At 37.2% G+C, this 19,221-nt stretch overlaps 1 protein-coding gene and 1 non-coding gene across 4 annotated transcripts; both read left to right on the top strand.

Moving 5' to 3' along the window:
• The first annotated feature begins 5,232 nt into the window (after positions 1-5,232).
• On the top strand, positions 5,233-5,339 carry LOC125586627. Its single transcript, XR_007323164.1, has one exon. It is a non-coding gene; the product is annotated as a small nucleolar RNA R71 (small nucleolar RNA).
• Positions 5,340-13,033: 7,694 nt separating this feature from the next.
• On the top strand, positions 13,034-17,303 carry LOC106349034 (TSL-kinase interacting protein 1-like). Of its 3 annotated transcripts, none has more exons than XM_013788914.3 (13): positions 13,034-13,268; positions 13,682-13,844; positions 13,920-14,002; positions 14,099-14,146; positions 14,238-14,347; positions 14,628-14,712; positions 14,791-15,061; positions 15,248-15,355; positions 15,456-15,610; positions 15,693-15,931; positions 16,005-16,611; positions 16,691-16,822; positions 16,918-17,303. In XM_013788914.3, exons 2-13 carry the CDS (start codon positions 13,700-13,702, stop codon positions 17,092-17,094), a joined length of 2,160 nt encoding a protein of 719 aa, XP_013644368.2. In that variant the 5' UTR covers positions 13,034-13,268; positions 13,682-13,699; the 3' UTR covers positions 17,095-17,303. The 3 variants fall into 3 exon arrangements, with proteins under 3 accessions (XP_013644368.2, XP_013644367.2, XP_048610545.1); XM_013788913.3 differs by having other exon boundaries at positions 15,245-15,355; XM_048754588.1 differs by having other exon boundaries at positions 15,230-15,355.
• The last annotated feature ends 1,918 nt before the right edge of the window (positions 17,304-19,221 follow it).

Genomic DNA, 19,221 nt, shown 5'->3' with positions numbered 1-19,221 from the left:
GATTGGAAATATATGTTGGATAAGAGTATGAATTTCTCCACGAATTCTAAAGTGACCTTGAGCCAAATCATTGGTGATCAAATAGTGGCCAGGTACAAGGATTGCATGATCAATGAATCCATCTATCCAACATCATAAGGAGAAAGCTATAAGCTGGAAAAGAGCAAAGAAAGAATTATAAAAGAATGAATGGTATCAACCATCATGGTCTTGGCAAAGATCCTCGGATTAGAATTATAGACGTCCAAAGTAAAGAAAGATTATAAAAGGCTAGCTAATCGAGATGCCAGACACTGACCCGAATAGAAAAGAATGACTAAGTCATAAACCAGCTTAGCACCAAACAAAATTTGATGTCCTTGAAAGAGACACAGTCAAGTTGCTACAGAGTCTATACAAGAAAGACCAAGTGTTCCATAAGATAAGTGATGTTAGGAGTTTTCAAGGCTCCTAAGACAAATGTTGTAGTATAGTGAATGTCGAACCAGTTCTGAGGGATATCAAAGCACCGAGAATGCAAGTACTCACTTATTCTAAGTGCAACCGATAATTTAAGAGGTTTTAAAACTAATGATTAATGATAAATGAAATGACTTTCTTTACTAAGGGAAAAGAGAACTCATGGGTATAGGGATTAGACCTTGGGTGATCAAGTTTCGAACTAAGGATGGCAAACGATCAATCAAACTATCAACCTTAAGCCTAGACACAATTCTAAGCAAGCTCTATGTCTAGATAAATGCTCATTTGCTAACATATCTCAAACATCAAATGTCTTTGGTTGAATAATATGAAAGCAATCATTACTAACAAGTCTATTGGCTATCTTAACACCTTTAACAACAAATATCTTTGGTAAAGTATGTTAAAATCTTAGGAGAGTTGTCTCAGGCATTTCATCAAACACCTTGTGGGTGAGAAATATCTAAAGATCAACTTTTGAGTGGCCAACTCAGAAGATGCATTATGAATACTCTACTAGCAAGGAACAAGAATGATCTACACTAAAACATCCTAGAACTAAACTAATCACCCTTAATCTCCCTAACCCATGAATTCAAAAGGTGATTACTCACTAATCTCCCTGATTCCTCTTAAAACCATGGTGGATTTAAGATTAATCATGTAGAGAAATAGATAAGAAATCAACAAGAACACAAGACGAGAGCAATCAAATCTGAATCAAAAGAAGTTTTCACTAGTTGTTCTCTGGAAAAAGAGATTGTTTTCTCGTGGCTTCCAAAGGTACTTAAAACATAGGTTTTTGAAAAGTAAAAACGTGCATAATGAAATGACCAAAAGGCCCTTGAGAAATCATGAATTCGCCCAAACAAATAGACGCGGAGCGACCTCGGCACGTCGCTACGAGAGGTCGCTCCCGGGTCGTTTCTTCGCGAGCGACCTGGCTGTGTCGCTCCGAAGACGTCGCTCCCGGGTCGTCTCCTCGCGAGCGACCTGGCTGTGTCGCTCTGAAGACGTCGCTCCGGGCTTCGTTGGGTGTCGTCTCGCCATGGAAACGCGAGCGACCTTGGATCGTCGCTCTGGTAAGTCGCTCTGGGAGGGGTGTCTCGCGATAGAAACGCGAGCGACCTCTCTACGTCGCTCTGGCAAGGTCGCTCCGGGATGTGTGTCACAGCGACTTCATGTAGTCGCTCCGGGAAGTCGCTCCAGGCAGTGCTCGTCCAAAGATCACTCTAATCACCTCCCTTGAGCTCCAAATGTACCCAAATGTCTCCAGGAACTCCATGTGGTACTCCAATACCTAATAGAGACATATGTATGCAAAATGCAACCTAGACATGGCTAAATCCTAATCTATATAATGAAAATGCACATGAATAAATGAATAAAACAATGTGAATATGCAAGATATCAACTCCCCCAAACTTATTCTTTTACTTGTCCTCAAGTGAACTTTCTAGAACCCATAGGGAGAGAGGTTTGAAGGTGGGAGCTCATAGCCAAAAGAAACACACAAAGCACTCAAATCAACATTTAAATTCAGCATTAGTACACCCTCTCTTATTATACTCTAGTTTCTCTAGGCCTATCTCAACTCTTTTCATCCCTACACTCATCATCATGCATTCACACATGCAAATCAGCCAACTCTCAAGTTCATTAAGCATAGCATCAAGTGAATTCTTGCAAATTGTCAATTGGTCCAAATCATTTGGTTGAGTAAGGGAGAGCTTTTATTCAAGTGGGTCAAGAGGTTCAAAATCCATGATCTTTTAAAGTGGTTTACTCTCAAAACAAGTAGCCTTGACATTGCACATAATATATCTAAGAAAGGGACCAACTCATGCATACAATGCTCAATCTCCATTGTTCTACCCTTTTCCCAAACATACAGGTTACACAATCACTTCCCAATGTCAAACTCAACTCCCATCTCTCAGCAAAAGATCCCAAGAATACTTTGCACATAAAACTCTTTTTCTTTGAAATCTATAAAGGATTTTCTCAACTTCTAAACAAATCTTAGCTCTAAACAACTTTGCTAGCCCCATTTTTCTTTCTTTTTCTCTTTTTTTTTTTTTCGGGGGCCAAGACTTTTCATAAACTCGAGCTAGACATTTATCTATTAATTCCAATAAGATTATCCATTTAAACACAAAGAGTCTATTCTTTTCCTTCGAACTTTTCATGCTTCCAAACCATAGTCACCACACTCACCCCCACCTATAGCTAGACAATAGAGTGCCTAATCTAGCAAGAATGAAGACCAAGCATTGTCGTTCCCGATACTCTCAATATTATGCACATGTAAGGCTTTCCGAAAAAGGCCTCACTCATCAAATAATGAAAGCTTAAAATGAGGAAGGGATTTTGGGAATGGTTTACCACTAGAGTTTGTAAAAAAAAATTGGCATAAAGGATGTGACAACTCAAGTGTGTATATCTATGATTTAGTACAAATAAAGTTGTAGTTGGCTTCAAAGACTGAGTTTCAGCAATCAACAAGTTTCAGCAAGATGCATTAAGTTCGTTCAGTTCAAATAAAGTTGTATTTGGCTTCAAAGACTGAGTTTCAGCAATCAACAAGTTTCAGGAAGAGTCTTCAAGGCTCGAAGCATACAAGTGTTTTTGAGAGGTGCATAAGCTACCCAGGTGCAAAGTAATGTTCTTTACAAGACATTTCAAATCATTGCTCCCAATGCAAGTAAATGCAACCTATATGCTCTAGACTCTCCTAGAAATGCAAATGATGCAAACTAAATGAATTTTTTTTTATGCAAATATATATGTATAATGCAATGCATGAGACTCAAAATCATCAAAGCAAACGTGATCAAATACTTGGTACCTCCTCCAAACTTAAATGACACAGTCTCTGTGTTGTCAAGGAGAGAGAGATACCCAAAAAGAGAAAACTAATATGCAAAAACGAAATGGTATATACAAGGAAAAGTAGTGGGTTACCTTCTATGGGGAATGAGTAGAGGGAGATGCTCCCTCCTCGTCGTCCTCAGGTGGTAACTCTTTAAGGTGCTCATCAGCAAGAGTGCCCATCTCTTCAATGTAGAAGGCTTGCCCGAACACATTTGGTTTCTTCATTTTCTCCTTGATGTCAAAGTGGAGAACATGCCCTTTACCCAAATGGAGATCAATCGTGCCCTCTTTCACCTTAACAATTGCTCCTGCTGTAGCTAAGAATGGCCTTCCAAGAATCAATGGGTCTTGAGCCTCCTCACCCATCTCAAGCACCACAAAATCTGTAGGTATCTCATACCTTCCAATCTTCACAGGTAGGTCCTCTAAGATGCCCACATGGTACTTCACTGAACGATCAGCTAACACCAGAGAGAGTATACACTTCTTGTACTGAGTGAATCCAAGCTTCTTTCAACAGACAAAGGCATCACGCTGACACTAGCTCCCAAATCGTAGAGACATTTCTCAAATACCATAGGTCCAAGAGCACAAGGTAGTGTGAAGCATCCTGGATCCTCTAACTTCTCTGAAACATCAAGCCTTTGGATGATGGCACTGCACTCATGGGTAAGAATCATCATGCTTTCCATTTCCTTCTTCTTTGCAGCTACAACATCTTTCAGGAACTTGTTGTATTGAGGAATCAACATGAAAGCATCGATGATGGACATTGCAACTTGAGCTTCACTCATTTGCTTCTCAAACAAAGCCTTGTACTTCTCTAGAAGCTGCCTCTTGAATCTACCAGGGAATGGTAGTTTGGGTTCATAGGGAGGAGGAACAAAAGAATTCTCACTTGCTGGAACAAGAACTTCACCATCTTTCACTGTTTTCTTCTCTTCTCCCACATTTCCTTTACCTTTGGCTTCCACAATCTTCTCCAAGATTTCATCATTGATTTTCTCATCAACAATCACCACTTCATCATCTAAGTTGATGGCCACTTCCTCACCTAGTTTCTCAGCATCCCTGGTGAGGGCTGTAGGAGGTAACTGCTTACCACTCCTAAGGGTGATAGCTTTGGCCTCCTTGGGGTTTTGGTCAGATTTTCCAGGTAGAAATCCTTGCTGGCGAGTCTGGTGAGTGTTCATGGAAGCAAACTGATTCTCTAAATTCTTGACTGTAGAAGCAAGATGTGAGAACTTGTTGTTGAGCTCATTGTAGCTCCCATCAATCTTGGAATGAAGGTTCTTCAACTCATAACCAACATGCTTCTCACTTCTAGTCTGAGACTCCAAGATTTGTTTCAGCAGGGTGTCAGTGCTGCTCTCTTGAGGAGCAGAGGAACCAGACGAGGGGTTTTGCTGAGGTTGATAGCTGCTTTGCTGGTTGTTTCGAGGCGGATAACCACTCTGTTGGTTGTTGGGATATGATTTCTGTTGGTAGTTGTTGTACTGAAAGTTGGGCTCTTTTTTGTACCAGCTACCATTGTTGTTGATGAAACACAGCTCTTCCTGACCTTCCAAACCCTCAACCTCATGGACAACAGGTGGTGTCTCTTGGCTTGGGTTACCAACAAAGTGCAGCTGCTATTGTGTGGCTTTATCAGCAAGGAGGATGTCTACCTTATCCTGTAGAGCTTTCAACTCCTTCCTCGTCTGCTTATCATCTGTTCGACTGCCTCTGTTGTGGTCTCCACTGTAGACTGCATCACTCTTTACCATGTTGTCAACCAGCTCCTCTGCATTTTCCTCAGTTCTCCCCAAGAAGAACCCATTGCTAGCTGTATCCAGTCTTGCCCTGTACTTAGGAAGAGCACCACGGTAGAATGTGCTCAGCAAGCTCTCCTTAGAGAAACCATGGTGTGGGCATTGAGCTTGGTAGCCCTTGAATCTCTCCCAGGCTTCACTGAAGCCTTCCAAGTTCTTCTGTTGAAAGCTGGAAATCTCATTTCTCAACTTAGCAGTTCTTGAAGTAGAGAAGAACTTCTCCAAGAATGCTCTCTTGCAATCATCCCAAGTGGTGATAGAGTCGCTGGGTAGAGACTTCTCCCACTGACGTGCCTTATCCCCCAAAGAGAAAGGGAATAGCTTGAGCTTTAAGGCATCTTCGGACACACCATTGGTTTTTGACAACCCACAGTAGCTGTCAAACTTGTCCAAGTGATCAAATGGGTCCTCTAGAGCCAAGCCATGATACTTGTTGTTCTCGATCACGTTGAGGAGTCCTGACTTGACCTCAAAGTTGTTGGCTGCCACAGCCGGTGCTCGGATTCCCAGTCTATGACCATGAATGTTGGGCCGGTCATAAGTACCAATGGGTCGAGCTGCCCGCGGTTGGTGTTCTGCCCCTTGCGGTTGATCTTCCATATCAATATCGAATCTCTGCAAGTGGGCTTGTTGTTCTTCTTCTCTTCTAGCTCTAGCACACTCCCTCTCAAAAGCTATGATGTCTGCTACTATTGGAACTAGGTTTGATGGACCCCTGCTCCTCAAGTTCATACACCTGAAAGTGAAAGGTAGGTGAAGAAGAAGAATCAGTAACAAAACAAAATTAAAATGACTTAGTCTCAAGCAAGTGACTAAATCTCAATGTTTAAATTTACTCAGAATTTGGCAACGGCGCCAATTTGATGTTAGGAGTTTTCAAGGCTCCTAAGACAAATGTTGTAGTATAGTGAATGTCGAACCAGTTCTGAGGGATATCAAAGCACCGAGAATGCAAGTACTCACTTAATCTAAGTGCAACCGATAATTTAAGAGGTTTTTAAACTAATGATTAATGATAAATGAAATGACTTTTTTTACTAAGGAAAAAGAAAACTCATGGGTATAGGGATTAGACCTTGGGTGATCAAGTTTCGAACTAAGGATGGCAAACGATCAATCAAACTATCAACCTTAAGCCTAGACACAATTCTAAGCAAGCTCTATGTCTAGATAAATGCTCATTTGCTAACATATCTCAAACATCAAATGTCTTTGGTTGAATAATATGAAAGCAATCATTACTAACAAGTCTATTGGCTATCTTAACACCTTTAACAACAAATGTCTTTGGTAAAGTATGTTAAAAGCTTAGGAGAGTTGTCTCAGGCATTTCATCAAACACCTTGTGGGTGGGAAATGTCTAGATCAACTTTTGAGTGGCCAACTCAGAAAATGCATTATGAATACTCTACTAGCAAGGAACAAGAATGATCTACACTAAAACATCCTAGAACTAAACTAATCACCCTTAATCTCCCTAACCCATGAATTCAAAAGGTGATTACTCACTAATATCCATGATTCCTCTTAAACCCATGGTGGATTTCAGATTAATCATGTAGAGAAATAGATAAGAAATCAACAAGAACACAAGACGAGAGCAATCAAATCTGAATCAAAAGAAGTTTTCACTAGTTGTTCTCTGGAAAAAGAGATTGTTTTCTCGTGGCTTCCAAAGGTACTTAAAACATAGGTTTTTGAAAAATAAAAACGTGCATAATGAAATGACCAAAAGGCCCTTGAGAAATCATGAATTCGCCCAAACAAATAGACGCGGAGCGACCTCGGCACGTCGCTGCGAGAGGTCGCTCCCGAGTCATTTCTTCGCGAGTGACCTGGCTGTGTTGCTCCGAAGACGTCGCTCCTGGGTCGTCTCCTCGCGAGCGACCTGGCTGTGTCACTCTGAAGACGTCGCTCCGGGCTTCGTTGGGTGTCGTCTCGCCATGGAAACACGAGCGACCTTGGATCGTCGCTCTGGCAAGGTCGCTCCGGGTTGTGTGTCACATCGACTTCATGTAGTCGCTCCGGGAAGTCGCTCCAGGCAGTGCTCGTCCAAAGATCACTCTAATCACCTCCCTTGAACTCCAAATGTACCCAAATGTCTCCAGGAACTCTATGTGGTACTCCAATACCTAATAGAGACATATGTATGCAAAATGCAACCTAGACATGGCTAAATCCTAATTTATATAATGAAAATGCACATGAATAAATGGATAAAACAATGTGAATATGCAAGATATCAATAAGGAACCTCAGAAAGAAAATGGTGCATAGAATCCGAGGTTATAAGAGAAACCATACTAGACATTGAGAAAAGGCTGCGCAACTACACATCTAAGGTACCAAGCCATGTAGCTTGGGACGCCAAACTACTAGGTAACAAAGGTCCTGGATAATGAAATCTCGAATCTATTAGATCATGTCTGGAACATAATTGAACCACATGAAAGTGTCGACACACACACATAAAGATATATTTGTATAAAGATACATAAGAGAATATCACTTGAACATAAAGATGTAAACGAGGATCAAGAACCCACGAAAGAGTACTCATAAAAAATAGAGATTAAAAGATAAACATGGGGTTTTATACAATCTAAAGAGATGGGCGGATTGGCCATATACATAAACGCCATCTGATAAACCAGTGAATAGATGAGTCTAGTGAGATAAAGAAACCGTAAGAAAAGACACATGATCACGAGGCCTAAAGATGATTCATGTTTTCCTAAATAACAGCATTCGATCATACCTTGTTACACAAGGATACTCACAGAGACTATGGAACAGATTATAAGGAGATGAACTCCTATGTGGTGGATGCTGCTACATATTCGAATTTGACAATGGTCTGGTCATAAGAAAAGAAAATAGATTGACATATAATGATGTAGTAAGCAGCATATGGATCACTGGATGAACGGACATCATTGTTCCTAAGCTGTTCATGGACTGGAACAAAAGCAGCTGCATATATTATGAAAGGGAGTTCTATAAGAACGATCAAATTCAGTCCATATGAGGATTTATAAAGAAATTCGAAATCCTAGTGTTTATACTAAACCTAAAGAGAGGTTAGTAGATTGATATAGATTATCTATTAATCTGTATCCCCAACATGGACCGACTAGATCGTAGTACGGGCTAGTGGAGAAGAAAGACCAGCCTAAAGGAAAGTGATCTGAATTGCCTCGGTTTGTTATCTCATATAACATGTCTTCGGATTGACCAAACCGACATCAAATCCATTGATTAGAATCCGGCATAGAATAATAGTTTGCTACTGCTGTTACTCCCACGAGACATTGTCGTGAGGATGAGAGGAGACGTTTTATACATCATTCTCGATCAGATACCGAAGTGTATGTTGTCCATCAGCTCGTGTAATCGGGATCCATGACCTAACAGATGTATAATCAAACTCGTATAGCCAGTGTGTGATATGATCCACAGCAACAGAGGTCATGGGACGCCATCAAGAGATGGATAGAGGACTGCAATGTCCAAGGCACATACACACACATATATATATATATGGCATCACCGAGTGTAAAAGAGAGATCGATGACCATGTGTATGGGTCCATGAGTATATTCTGGCCGATGAGCCATAATTTGATAAAAATTGTAAAGCTCCTTGCAGCAATGATCAATGATCACATCATGATCTTGGACACTCATGGAACGAGTTGTGGACATGTATAGACAATGTCTATAATTCAAAACATGGATCGATCAGTATGGTCAATGGTAGTGAGAAGAAGAAGAAACTCATACCATCCGTACTTTATCATCATCACGGAATCATAATAGCCAAAGGGAGTATCCGTGAACTTATGAAGTTGAAGTCTATGACTCAACATGGATCAATTAAATTAAGAGTATGATGATAATAGAAAGATCAATGGACAAAGGCATTGGTACACGTCCGAGTGGTACACATCCGTGTAGTAAGACACCGAATCATAGTCTCATAACCTGAGATCATTAATTCATAGTATCATGCTCGAAATATTATCCATGAGTATGCTTAGTTTGTCCGACCAAAGCATAAGAACAGTCGATGGTAGACGATCACGTCTAGACCATGGACACGTTTTTGCAAAAAGATCCATGCATACATGATTTGCAAAAGATTCGAGGAAAATGTGGTTCACATTGATCAGCTCATCTATTTCAATAAGACACACGATGTCAAAGGACATGAGAAAGGACCTAAGAGGTCAAAGTGGTCTAATTACGGTACAGAAATAAAACTGGCTGATTCCCCACCTGCATGTTCAGGACAGTCCACGCATCTGATGCGTAGACTAAAGAACTTCCACTGAGGTTCACATCAGGGGGAGTAGTGCGTGTTGTACTCTTTTTCCTTCATCATGGTTTTGTCCCACTGGGTTTTTCTGATAAGGTTTTAATGAGGCAACGTCAAGCGTATTACGGATCTTGTATGGTTATGGCATCCAAGGGGGAGTGTTATAAATCAAGTGATGAATGTCCATAACCAGCCCGGTACATAAACCGGCCCAAACCCTAGAGAGAGAGGCGGCCGCCGCGACCTGGAGAGAGAGAGAAAGTCGGCCATGACTTTCCATTATTCTAGTTTTCCTATTCCTTGTTGGTTTATGATTTAGTAATTATCCTAAATCATGTTGGATTTGGATTTGTACAATTTCTTTTTATCTTTATCTTGTAATCCTTATATAAGGGAACATATGATTCATCTATATTATTAAAAGAGAAGTACCCATTTGTAAATGTTCTTACTTCATTAATTAAACTCCCTATTTTTTTGCTTGTCTTTTTCAGTTGCATTTATGAAATATTCTAAAACGAATAAAACTGCCTAATTTATTACTTGTCTTTTCAGTTACATTAATGAAATATGCTTAAATGAATTTAAACTTCCTATTTTATTTTTTGTCTTTTTCAGTTACCTTAATGAAATATTCTTAAATAAATTTGGACATAATGTCATTTAATCAACCAAAAAAACTCATGAGTTATCCTTACGTGCATAATTTTAATAATGGAGATTTTTAAAAACGTGCATCATTAAAATGTTACCTAAAACATGCAGCACTAATATATAACATGCATCAATAAAACTAGAATTTGACTCACACAATTGTACGGATATTATTTTCAATTGATTAAATTTAAAAATAATTATTTATTCATAAAATATTTAAGAATGGCTATGTTTTTAAAAATTATATGGTATTATTTGCTCATAACTCATTTGTCATTTGATAAATTGTTAGAAAGAAAATTTTAGCATAATATAACTCAGTTGTCATTTGCTAAATTTATGGTTTTTATTTATATTTTTTATTATTTAATTGTAATATTTTCATTTTATATTTGAAAGATAAATGAATTTTCTTTCAAACAATATTTTTTAAAATGTATTTTTTAAAAAATAATCAATTAAAATTGTTATTATCATTGAATATCATTATTTTTGACATAATTTGAGTTTTCGTTTACATCAAAACTTATCATATTTTAGGATAATTTTAATTTAAAATGTAATTTTCATATTTTTCAAACAAATTCAAAAAATATTTTTTAAATATTTTGTTATAATTTTTTAAAAAAATATTGAGTTGCATTTCAAACAAAAAGGTAAAGATATTAAAAATATTATAATTAAAATATGTAAAATTTAATATAGTTTTAAGGAAATGGTCAAAATAAAAAAAATTACGCATAAAAAAATCATGATTTTTGTTAACTGGGCGAATCATTATTTATATGATATCGCAAACGAAAGAAAAATTTATGCTTTTACAATTATCTAATTAACTATGTATACTCATTTTTTAATATTTTTTTATATGATATCACACATTCGTAAAATAATAGATAGTTTAAGATGCAAAAAAAAATATTTACTTAATGAATATAATATGAATGAATTTTACAAATACATCATTTAATAAAATAAATAATTAAAAACTGAAAATTCATATCCGCGTCAGGATCTAGTTAATAACAGAAACTTTCAGTCTCAAACCCTCTAATTACAACATATCTTTCTATTTTACTGTGATTGCATATTTGCATTACTATATTGCCATGTAGATACTCACCACGAATCTATAATATTTTTACCAGTAAAAGAATGGAAGACAAGTACGTATGAAATGAACCATTCAGGAATAAAATTTGGAATAAGTGTCATTACTCATTAGTATATAAGAATTATATATCAAACATAACATAGCTATAATGAAATAGTAATTATGTAATTACTCTTAATTTATATGATGTCAAATTACTACAATGGTTAAGTAATGATTGAATACGTTAATATGTATTGTTTTATTATTTAGGAAAAATACTTTTTAATAATTACGGTCATTTTTTTAATTCAAGAAGTTCTGAGCGTAAACCCCTAATCTTTTTGGGTCAGGGACAAAAACCTGTTGTTTAATTCCTTCTCCGCTGCTGCTGCTGAAGCTCTCGATCATGACACCTCTACTTTTTGGGAAGAAGGCTTTACCGGTTGAGCTGGCAACTCAGGATAATTAGAGTTATTTTGACAAAAAATGGTTGTTGACAAAAGGTAAAAGATGAATAATGGTTGTCAGTTATACAAATATATGTTAAACTTATATCCTTTATTATACAATTAGTCATGGTTTTACAAAAAACAACAATTATACTCGACATTTATGTACGTACGTTAACACGTATGATATGTTAATACGGGATAAATAATTAATGTTAAATGGTGTCCACGCCAAAGTTAGGTATATGTCCACAATCTGAAAAGGGTTTGGGTTTGGAATCTCCCGGTTTGACTTATATAATCCGAGAGATGATGCATCTTCATCAATCATCATCGTAGGGGACATGTCAGATGACTCAGATCCTGACGTTTTGAAAATCTAAACAATAGTAAAAACGGTTAACTTTTATATCATGGCCTTGTGGCCAATTAACTCTCACTATGGTTCTATTTAACAATGAAAGCCGTCGGTAAACCATTATACAAAACTAGTAAGAAAACTAATACGTATATTATAAAATATCATGCAATACTTTTCAGGTCAATACTCAACACGCTTTGGCGTAACAAATTGAACTTGTCAAACATTTTGAGCATGAACAGGAAAGTCATGCGGATTCATCGCATATTAACTTTCGCCATTCGTTGAACTTTAGTTTTTAACATAAGGATAAGTCAAACTTTAACAGAAAGTAACAAAAAAATTCAATCCATTTATTGCTCTTTATCTAAAGAGACTGTCCGTATACAAAACTGGTTACATCGGAAGATTTCAACAATATAAGTTGGACTAAATGATGGATCTTATGGACTACTGACAGGCTTAATAAAAAGCCCATAAATATTTATGTATTGGATCAAACTTGAATCCCTTTTTGGGGCCGGAGACGATTTCAGTAGACATAAACAAAACGAAATATGAATATTACAAAGAAACAAATAAAAATAATTACACGTAAATTTATTTTCGGACATGCGACTTGCGAGATGCCAACCAGCGCCACGTGCACTACGATTCAACCAATTTATTTATTTATTTTCTTTAAAAAGAGAAGCAAAATAGTAGAACATTTATTTCTTTTCATTTAATTGTTGAAAAAGATGCCTCCATGTTGTTAATTTTCGCAAATTATTATTTCTAAAAATACTTAGCGTAATGAAGGCAACTAACCGAGTGAACTTTATTATTTGATTAAAAAACGAGACTAAATCAATTAAAATATTTTTTATATCGAGTTTTTCCATTTGTTAATAAATAAATTAAAATTCATTGATTCTTTGAAAAGTTAAAAAATAAGTTTATTAAATAATGGTAAAACAAAGCAAGGTTAAAAAAGTATTGTATATATATTCACATCTTACGAAAAGTAATTAATTATCACATTCTCATTTTATTTTCCTTTTAATTTTATGTGAATGTAAAAAACAAGAAAAATAAAAATTCCTTTTTTTTTCTTCTCCCCTCTCTCCCTCTCGCTCTCCGTGATCAACCGTAGATGTTCGTCGGAAAAATATCTTCGCCTTCAATTTAGTTAGATCTTTCTCTAAATCCTCGACTACAGTTCGCGAATCACAGCCTCTCAAGCTTTCCATCTTTCTCAGGTATATATTATTTCTCTATTTTTTCGTATAATTTTTGTTTGGGTCAAACACGTTTCTCTTTTGATATTTTTTCCTCTCTATGGAATTGTATGAGTATGTATTTAGTAACCCTAGTTCTTAATTTTCCAGTTAATTTGCGAGATTTAGATGTCTACATGTCGATTGAGCTAATTAGGGTTTCGAATTGGGCGTTTCCGATTTGATCTGGTGAAAATTAAAATTTAGGGTTTTTTTTTTTAATTGGGGAACGGCTGATATGTTTCTTCTTCATTGTCGCTTTTCGAAATTAGGGTTTTAGTGATTTCACTTTTTGTCCATGGAGTTGAGTTTTCGTTGCTGAAATTTCTTGAAATTGAGTTGATGATCACCATGATTATGCATTCACATTCGTTCTCATGTTTTTAATTGTTTAGGATCTCATAAGCATATGAATGCTTGAAAAATCTTGTGCAATGCAAGCTGAGAAGGAGGTATCGTTGAGCAGTCAAGGTCCTATAGAAGAGGGCCGAGAATCAAACCAGAACAGCAACCCTAACATAGCGTCTTCTGCTTCTATCGCTGTTCCTCAGTTTCCTGGTGTGTTGTTTGAATTCATTCAGAGGTTTTGTTTGTTTGTTTGTTGAGCTGATTTGATTTACTTATGGTATGCAGCTAAGAAGCCTACTAGGCAATGGGCTGCTTGGACGCACCAAGAAGAGGAGAGTTTCTTCACTGCGCTTCGTCAAGTTGGAAAGGTATTATTAGCTTTTGAAGTTGAATGGGTTTAACCTCTTCTTTCTATGTGTGTGTGAGATTTTCTTTTCTTTTCTGTTTTTTTCTTTTCTTTTCAGAACTTTGCCAAGATTACTTCTCGTGTCCAAAGCAAAAACAAGGACCAGGTTGGTTTGATACACCATTGAGTTTTGTTTCCTTGCTGCTGTTTGCTTTTAGTTTCTCATGATTTGGTGGAAACTTGCTGTACTTTTTCAGGTTAGACATTACTATTACCGTCTAGTCAGGCGTATGAACAAGCTTTTGGGTCCGGAACTGAGTCTTGATGCTAAAAACCCGAAGGATACAAATGCTGCAATGCTACGATGGTACATTTCTTTTTATGTTATGCGCTTTGTGCTGGTATTCTAGATTGTTGAAGTACATTATCGTAAACGAATGACTCTTTGTAAGGTTTGTCTAGGTAACAAGTTGTAGATCTTGAGAATAACTGCGAGCAATCTCACACTGTTACATATGATTAGATAGTAACAAATGACCTATAGATCCTGAACATCATATTCTTTTCTTTGTTCTCCTGGATCATGATCTTAATTGTCATTCGGCTCTTCTGTCTAAAGGAGATATGCTTTTTCATGTGTCTTGCAGGTGGTCTTTACTGGAAAAATATAGCTGCAAAGCTTCAAAACTTCACCTTAAACCCCGGAGATTCAAGCTATTCTTAGAGGCCTTGGTTAGTTTGCAAATGAAAATTTGGATATGGCAAGAACTGGTAGTCAAACTCTTTTCTAACAAACCCTTTATCGTGAAGGAACACCAATTGCTGAAAGACCGCAGAAAAAGCTCAAGAAAACGGGCTTGCCATGGAGAAAGTTTCTCTTCGGCCTCCCTTGGAAACATCTCAAGCCATAGCAGGGAAAGAGGACTGGACAGCAGTCCATTTAAACTGATTCTTTGCGACAGCCAAAATGTTAGGCCTGGGAGAGCATCTACCAAACATGGTGAAAGCTTAGGTGTTAGACTTGGGGATGAAAAAGAAGATACAGCCCTAGGGAGAGCTGGAAGACAACGACGAAAACAAGGTACTTTCTCTACTAGTCTTTATGCATGTTCGTTAGATAGGCAGTTTTCTTTGGCCTCATATTCTGTGTTTCTTCAGTGTTCATACAGTCTTGGACATAATCTACTATATTTTAAGTTGCTTTCGAAATACTTGATGTAGTTCCGGTGTCTTACTTGACTCTAAGCAGTTCTTCCATCTTCAGCAGGTTATAGGAAATGGGAAAAGGCTGCAATAGATGGGGTCTCTTTGGTTGCTGATGCTGCAGAACACTTGGAACGAACTTCAATCGACAAAGATGTGAATGGTCAAAAAGGTTTACTAGCTAGTGTTGGATGATATTTCATTTTCTTAGATGTTTGTTTATAAAGGACTAACAAGTGCGAATTCTAAATGGGATTATCTTCTTATCTCAGACTTAGGTCCCACAAGATACTTAACCGGAAAGTCTCCACTTTCTCTACCCTCCTCTGGTGAGGCTCCTCTCAGTGATGCCAATATGCAGTTTTCTGCCAAGTTGAAACTTCAGTTGTTCCCAATTGATGAATCTACACGAAGATCCTTGGAAGCGGTAAGCTTAGAACTGGAAGTATACTGATTGGAGCAATATTATTATGAGACATGATGAAACAGAGCTTGTGATCTATTAACAGGACAAGCACAATCCGCATCTGGAACTTACTCTAAGTAACCGGAAGAAGATATCTTCTGTACTGGAACATCTCAACCGCAAATGGGGAAGTTCAAGCTGTGCATGTGGAGAGCTAATGCTGTTCCCTTACAATGCAAGGAAAGAAACTGTAGCTTTGCATCAGAGGTGGACCAATGATTCTTTTCTAAGCGCAGTAGAAGTGTATTCAATGGTTGGAAGTCCCTCGCTTTTCCGCTTAAGGTTTGTTCTCATAATCTCCTCGGTAAATTACCAAACCATATATACCAATTTTTTAAAAAACATATATTTGCAGGTATGGCTGGTTTGTCCAGGATGCATCAGGTTGTTTAATTTCTCAGGTTCCAACTTCAGCTTCTTGTCCTTCACTCGAGGATAACATGAATGTGGATGATGCCAATGAGGTCAACATGCTCCTTACTGAATCAGGACCCTTATCTAATAAGCGTCCAACTTCTGAACAAGCAACATCTGTAGCATGTGCTGCTGCAGAAGCTAGAGATAATTATGAACCTGCTTCAGCTGCAATTACTCCATTTGACCATCTGAACAGCGGTAACACACTATCAGCTGGAGCATGGGCTGATAGTCTTACTAACATAAGTATAGGTGATCTACTCTCTGAAGCGCCTGATTGTGTGGATCCACCCGCCACCGAGGGTTCACATTGCCTCCTCCGAGATGTCTCATTTGCCTCCGACTCTTTCGATGCTGCAATAGCTGCTCATATACTGAGACACCAGAACAAGCCAAGCGGTCTAATACCGGTGACTTCTGGCTCTTCTTCTCTATGGGATGATGAAGATACACGTGATGCCTTCTCCTTCCAAAAGACTCGTCGTGCAAATCTTTCTAAGTTCGCTGATGTTGCTTCTAATGGAGAGCCTTCTCAAGTTGTGGAGGTAAACTAAATCAATCACAATGTACTATCACAATGGTTTACATAACTACACCATCTGATTTGATGAAACTTTTTCTTAGGCTACATCTGGTGATGAGGGGCCTTGTAACCTTCCTGATCAGCAGGGAGATCCAATGGAAGAGGGTCCAGCAGATCCTCCTACGATGGGTTCTCCAGGGAAGACCATTTATGGGCTTGCGGATGTATATTGGGTAAGTGAAGTCTCGAAATCTCATATTCTTTTTCGTCCAAATGAACAATCCGCACATATTCAAAATAAAAACACTTGTTTCGTTTCTGTTTGCAGCCGGACTCATTAGGACCACTTGATCTAGACATTAGATCTTCAAAGTATGCAGAAGATTTGAACCTCAGTGACAGCCTCGGGGGTTTGAGCCGTCTCATAGCGACCAGCCTTGATGCGTTTCAAAACTGTTCGCTTTTTGGGTTCGACAGCAAGAAGGATAAGTCTAACATGGTCTGAATGAAATATGGAACCAAAGCAAAAAAAAGCATGTTGTCTGAGTGTTGATAGTTGAAAAAGAATAGAAGAATCTTCATCATAACTAATAGCTTCACTGTACAAAAATCTGATGTAAGTTTTTAACAATTTCACACTTTCTTCTGTGTTGATACATATGTTTCTATGTTTACACTTACTGGTGTTTACATGCTTAGTTTCCCTTTTGGTTTCTTCTTTTGTTTATAGAAGTTCCGTGGCTTCATGGCAAATAAGCGTGTCCTTTTTAGAGCGGGTCAGAATCTAGTAATTCTTTTTAATTTCAACTCTGTAAACCGTTCGAGGAAAAGAACAGTTTAACTTTCTCATCAAAATTTTCTACCGTTAAACTCCATTTTAGCGTTCAACGTCTCTTTCAAACCAAACAGTATTAAACCATTAAACCATTTCCACTCTTGAAAATCAAAGTCTATAATGATTTAGACTATCTCAGAGCCATCTGAATTTTCATCTCTATGTTTTTCTCAAAAATAGATAAAAAGTAATTTTCATCTTTTTAAAGAAGATGATTATTCATCAAACACTTGTCTTCTCCTCCTGATAGCTTTGCATTATCATCACTGCACGTGTCAGTTCTATTGTTTTGTATTTTTCTATTACGTCGGTTTGGTTTCACCGACCTCTCTCCCTATATAAATGATCACTCACGTTCATTTGTATAATAATAAATAATCAAGAGAAATATTATGATCACCTCAGCTCTCTCTCACGTAATACATATATATTAAAGTCAATATTTTATTTTTCTTTTTTCCATCGATCAGAATATACATATAAAATAAATAAACACAAATCTTCAACCTCACATTTTATTCACAACACGTTATCAGCACGAAAGCTCTGACCAACTGAGGTTTATCAATCCGAAAATTCTTAAACCAGTCGAGGTAATATTTAAATTTATGTGTTTCAATATAATTAATTTATTTAAATTTTATTATTGTTCCGAAGTGAGAAGCTAGGTCTTCTCCGTTTATTTTCGGGATGATAGGCGTTGTCTTTCCCGACTGATCGTTATGGTAGGCTATGCCTTCACGATCAGAGAAACACGTTGTAGGCGTTGCATCCGTGAATAAAAAAAAAAGGTCAAAAATGGCAGACTAAGTCTCCTCGGACCTTGAAATAAGTAAAAGTTAAAATGGTAGACCATGTCTCCTCGGACTTTGAAAAATGATCAATATGGTGGTCTAAGACTCCTCGGATCATGTGGTAGGCTAAGCCTCCAATTTTATTTATTGCTCTTTAAATTTCTGCAATTTAATTTATGCATTTATTTTATGCTTTTAATTTATGCATTTAAATTTCCATCTTTATATATTATTATTCTATGGATACGGTTATCATCTTAAATTTGACAAAACTCAAAATAAATGTCCTTGATATTACGAAAAATAATTATAAGACTTGGGCAGTGGGTGCAAGATGCACCTGAAAGAAAATGAGCTTTTAGAAATCATCGATATAAACTATATCGGATGAGAAAAAGATAAAGCCATGGTATTTACACCAATTCAATTATGGTTTATAAGATGAGGTGTATCATGAGAAAAGATCTAAAAGATCTTTGATAAATAAATCCTTGAAAGAAAGGATTCACTAAATAGTCGGAGTTGATATAAATCCTCCGCGAAAACTGAAAAAAAAATGAAATCATGATACTAAACCATCAAGTTGGTCCTATTAGAAAAGGACGAGGAATTGGATGCGGTAGAAGCCGCTATCATGGTCGTGGAAGATGACTAGGAAGAAGATTCCGTCCATATGAAATAATTAGAACTTCCACGAAAAATGAAAGTGGTCAGGTGATAAAAGGCAAATGGAAAAGGTTTGCTATAGATACGGCCAGAAAGAAAATTGGGTACGTAGTTGTCGTACACCAAATATTTAGCCGATCTATATCGAGAATCAAAAAGAAAAAGAGAAATGAAGTATATTAAACTTCGTCTCTTATGAGCCCGAACCATTTTTCATAGCTTGAATACTCATTTTGATGATTCAGATTTTCTGGTTGGTCCAAAAAATGAAAATAAAATATCGATGTGATATGAGAATTATCTTCCTGAATAAGATTTTGAGATTTAGGATGGAGAT

The sequence above is a fragment of the Brassica napus genome, chromosome C4, assembly GCF_020379485.1.
Source record: "Brassica napus cultivar Da-Ae chromosome C4, Da-Ae, whole genome shotgun sequence".
NCBI classification, from domain to species: Eukaryota; Viridiplantae; Streptophyta; class Magnoliopsida; order Brassicales; family Brassicaceae; genus Brassica; species Brassica napus.
The sequence above is the reverse complement of the archived record's forward strand: the minus strand, read 5'-3'. Positions and strand labels throughout refer to the sequence as shown.

Bases quoted from the DNA above. Each gene is read 5' to 3' on its own strand.
- LOC106349034 (XM_048754588.1), top strand. From the start codon at position 13,700: ATGCTTGAAAAATCTTGTGCAATGCAAGCTGAGAAGGAGGTATCGTTG. The intron at 14,348-14,627 runs GTACATTTCTTT...TGTGTCTTGCAG, and splicing joins AATGCTGCAATGCTACGATG to GTGGTCTTTACTGGAAAAAT. The intron at 15,932-16,004 runs GTTTGTTCTCAT...ATATATTTGCAG, and splicing joins CCCTCGCTTTTCCGCTTAAG to GTATGGCTGGTTTGTCCAGG.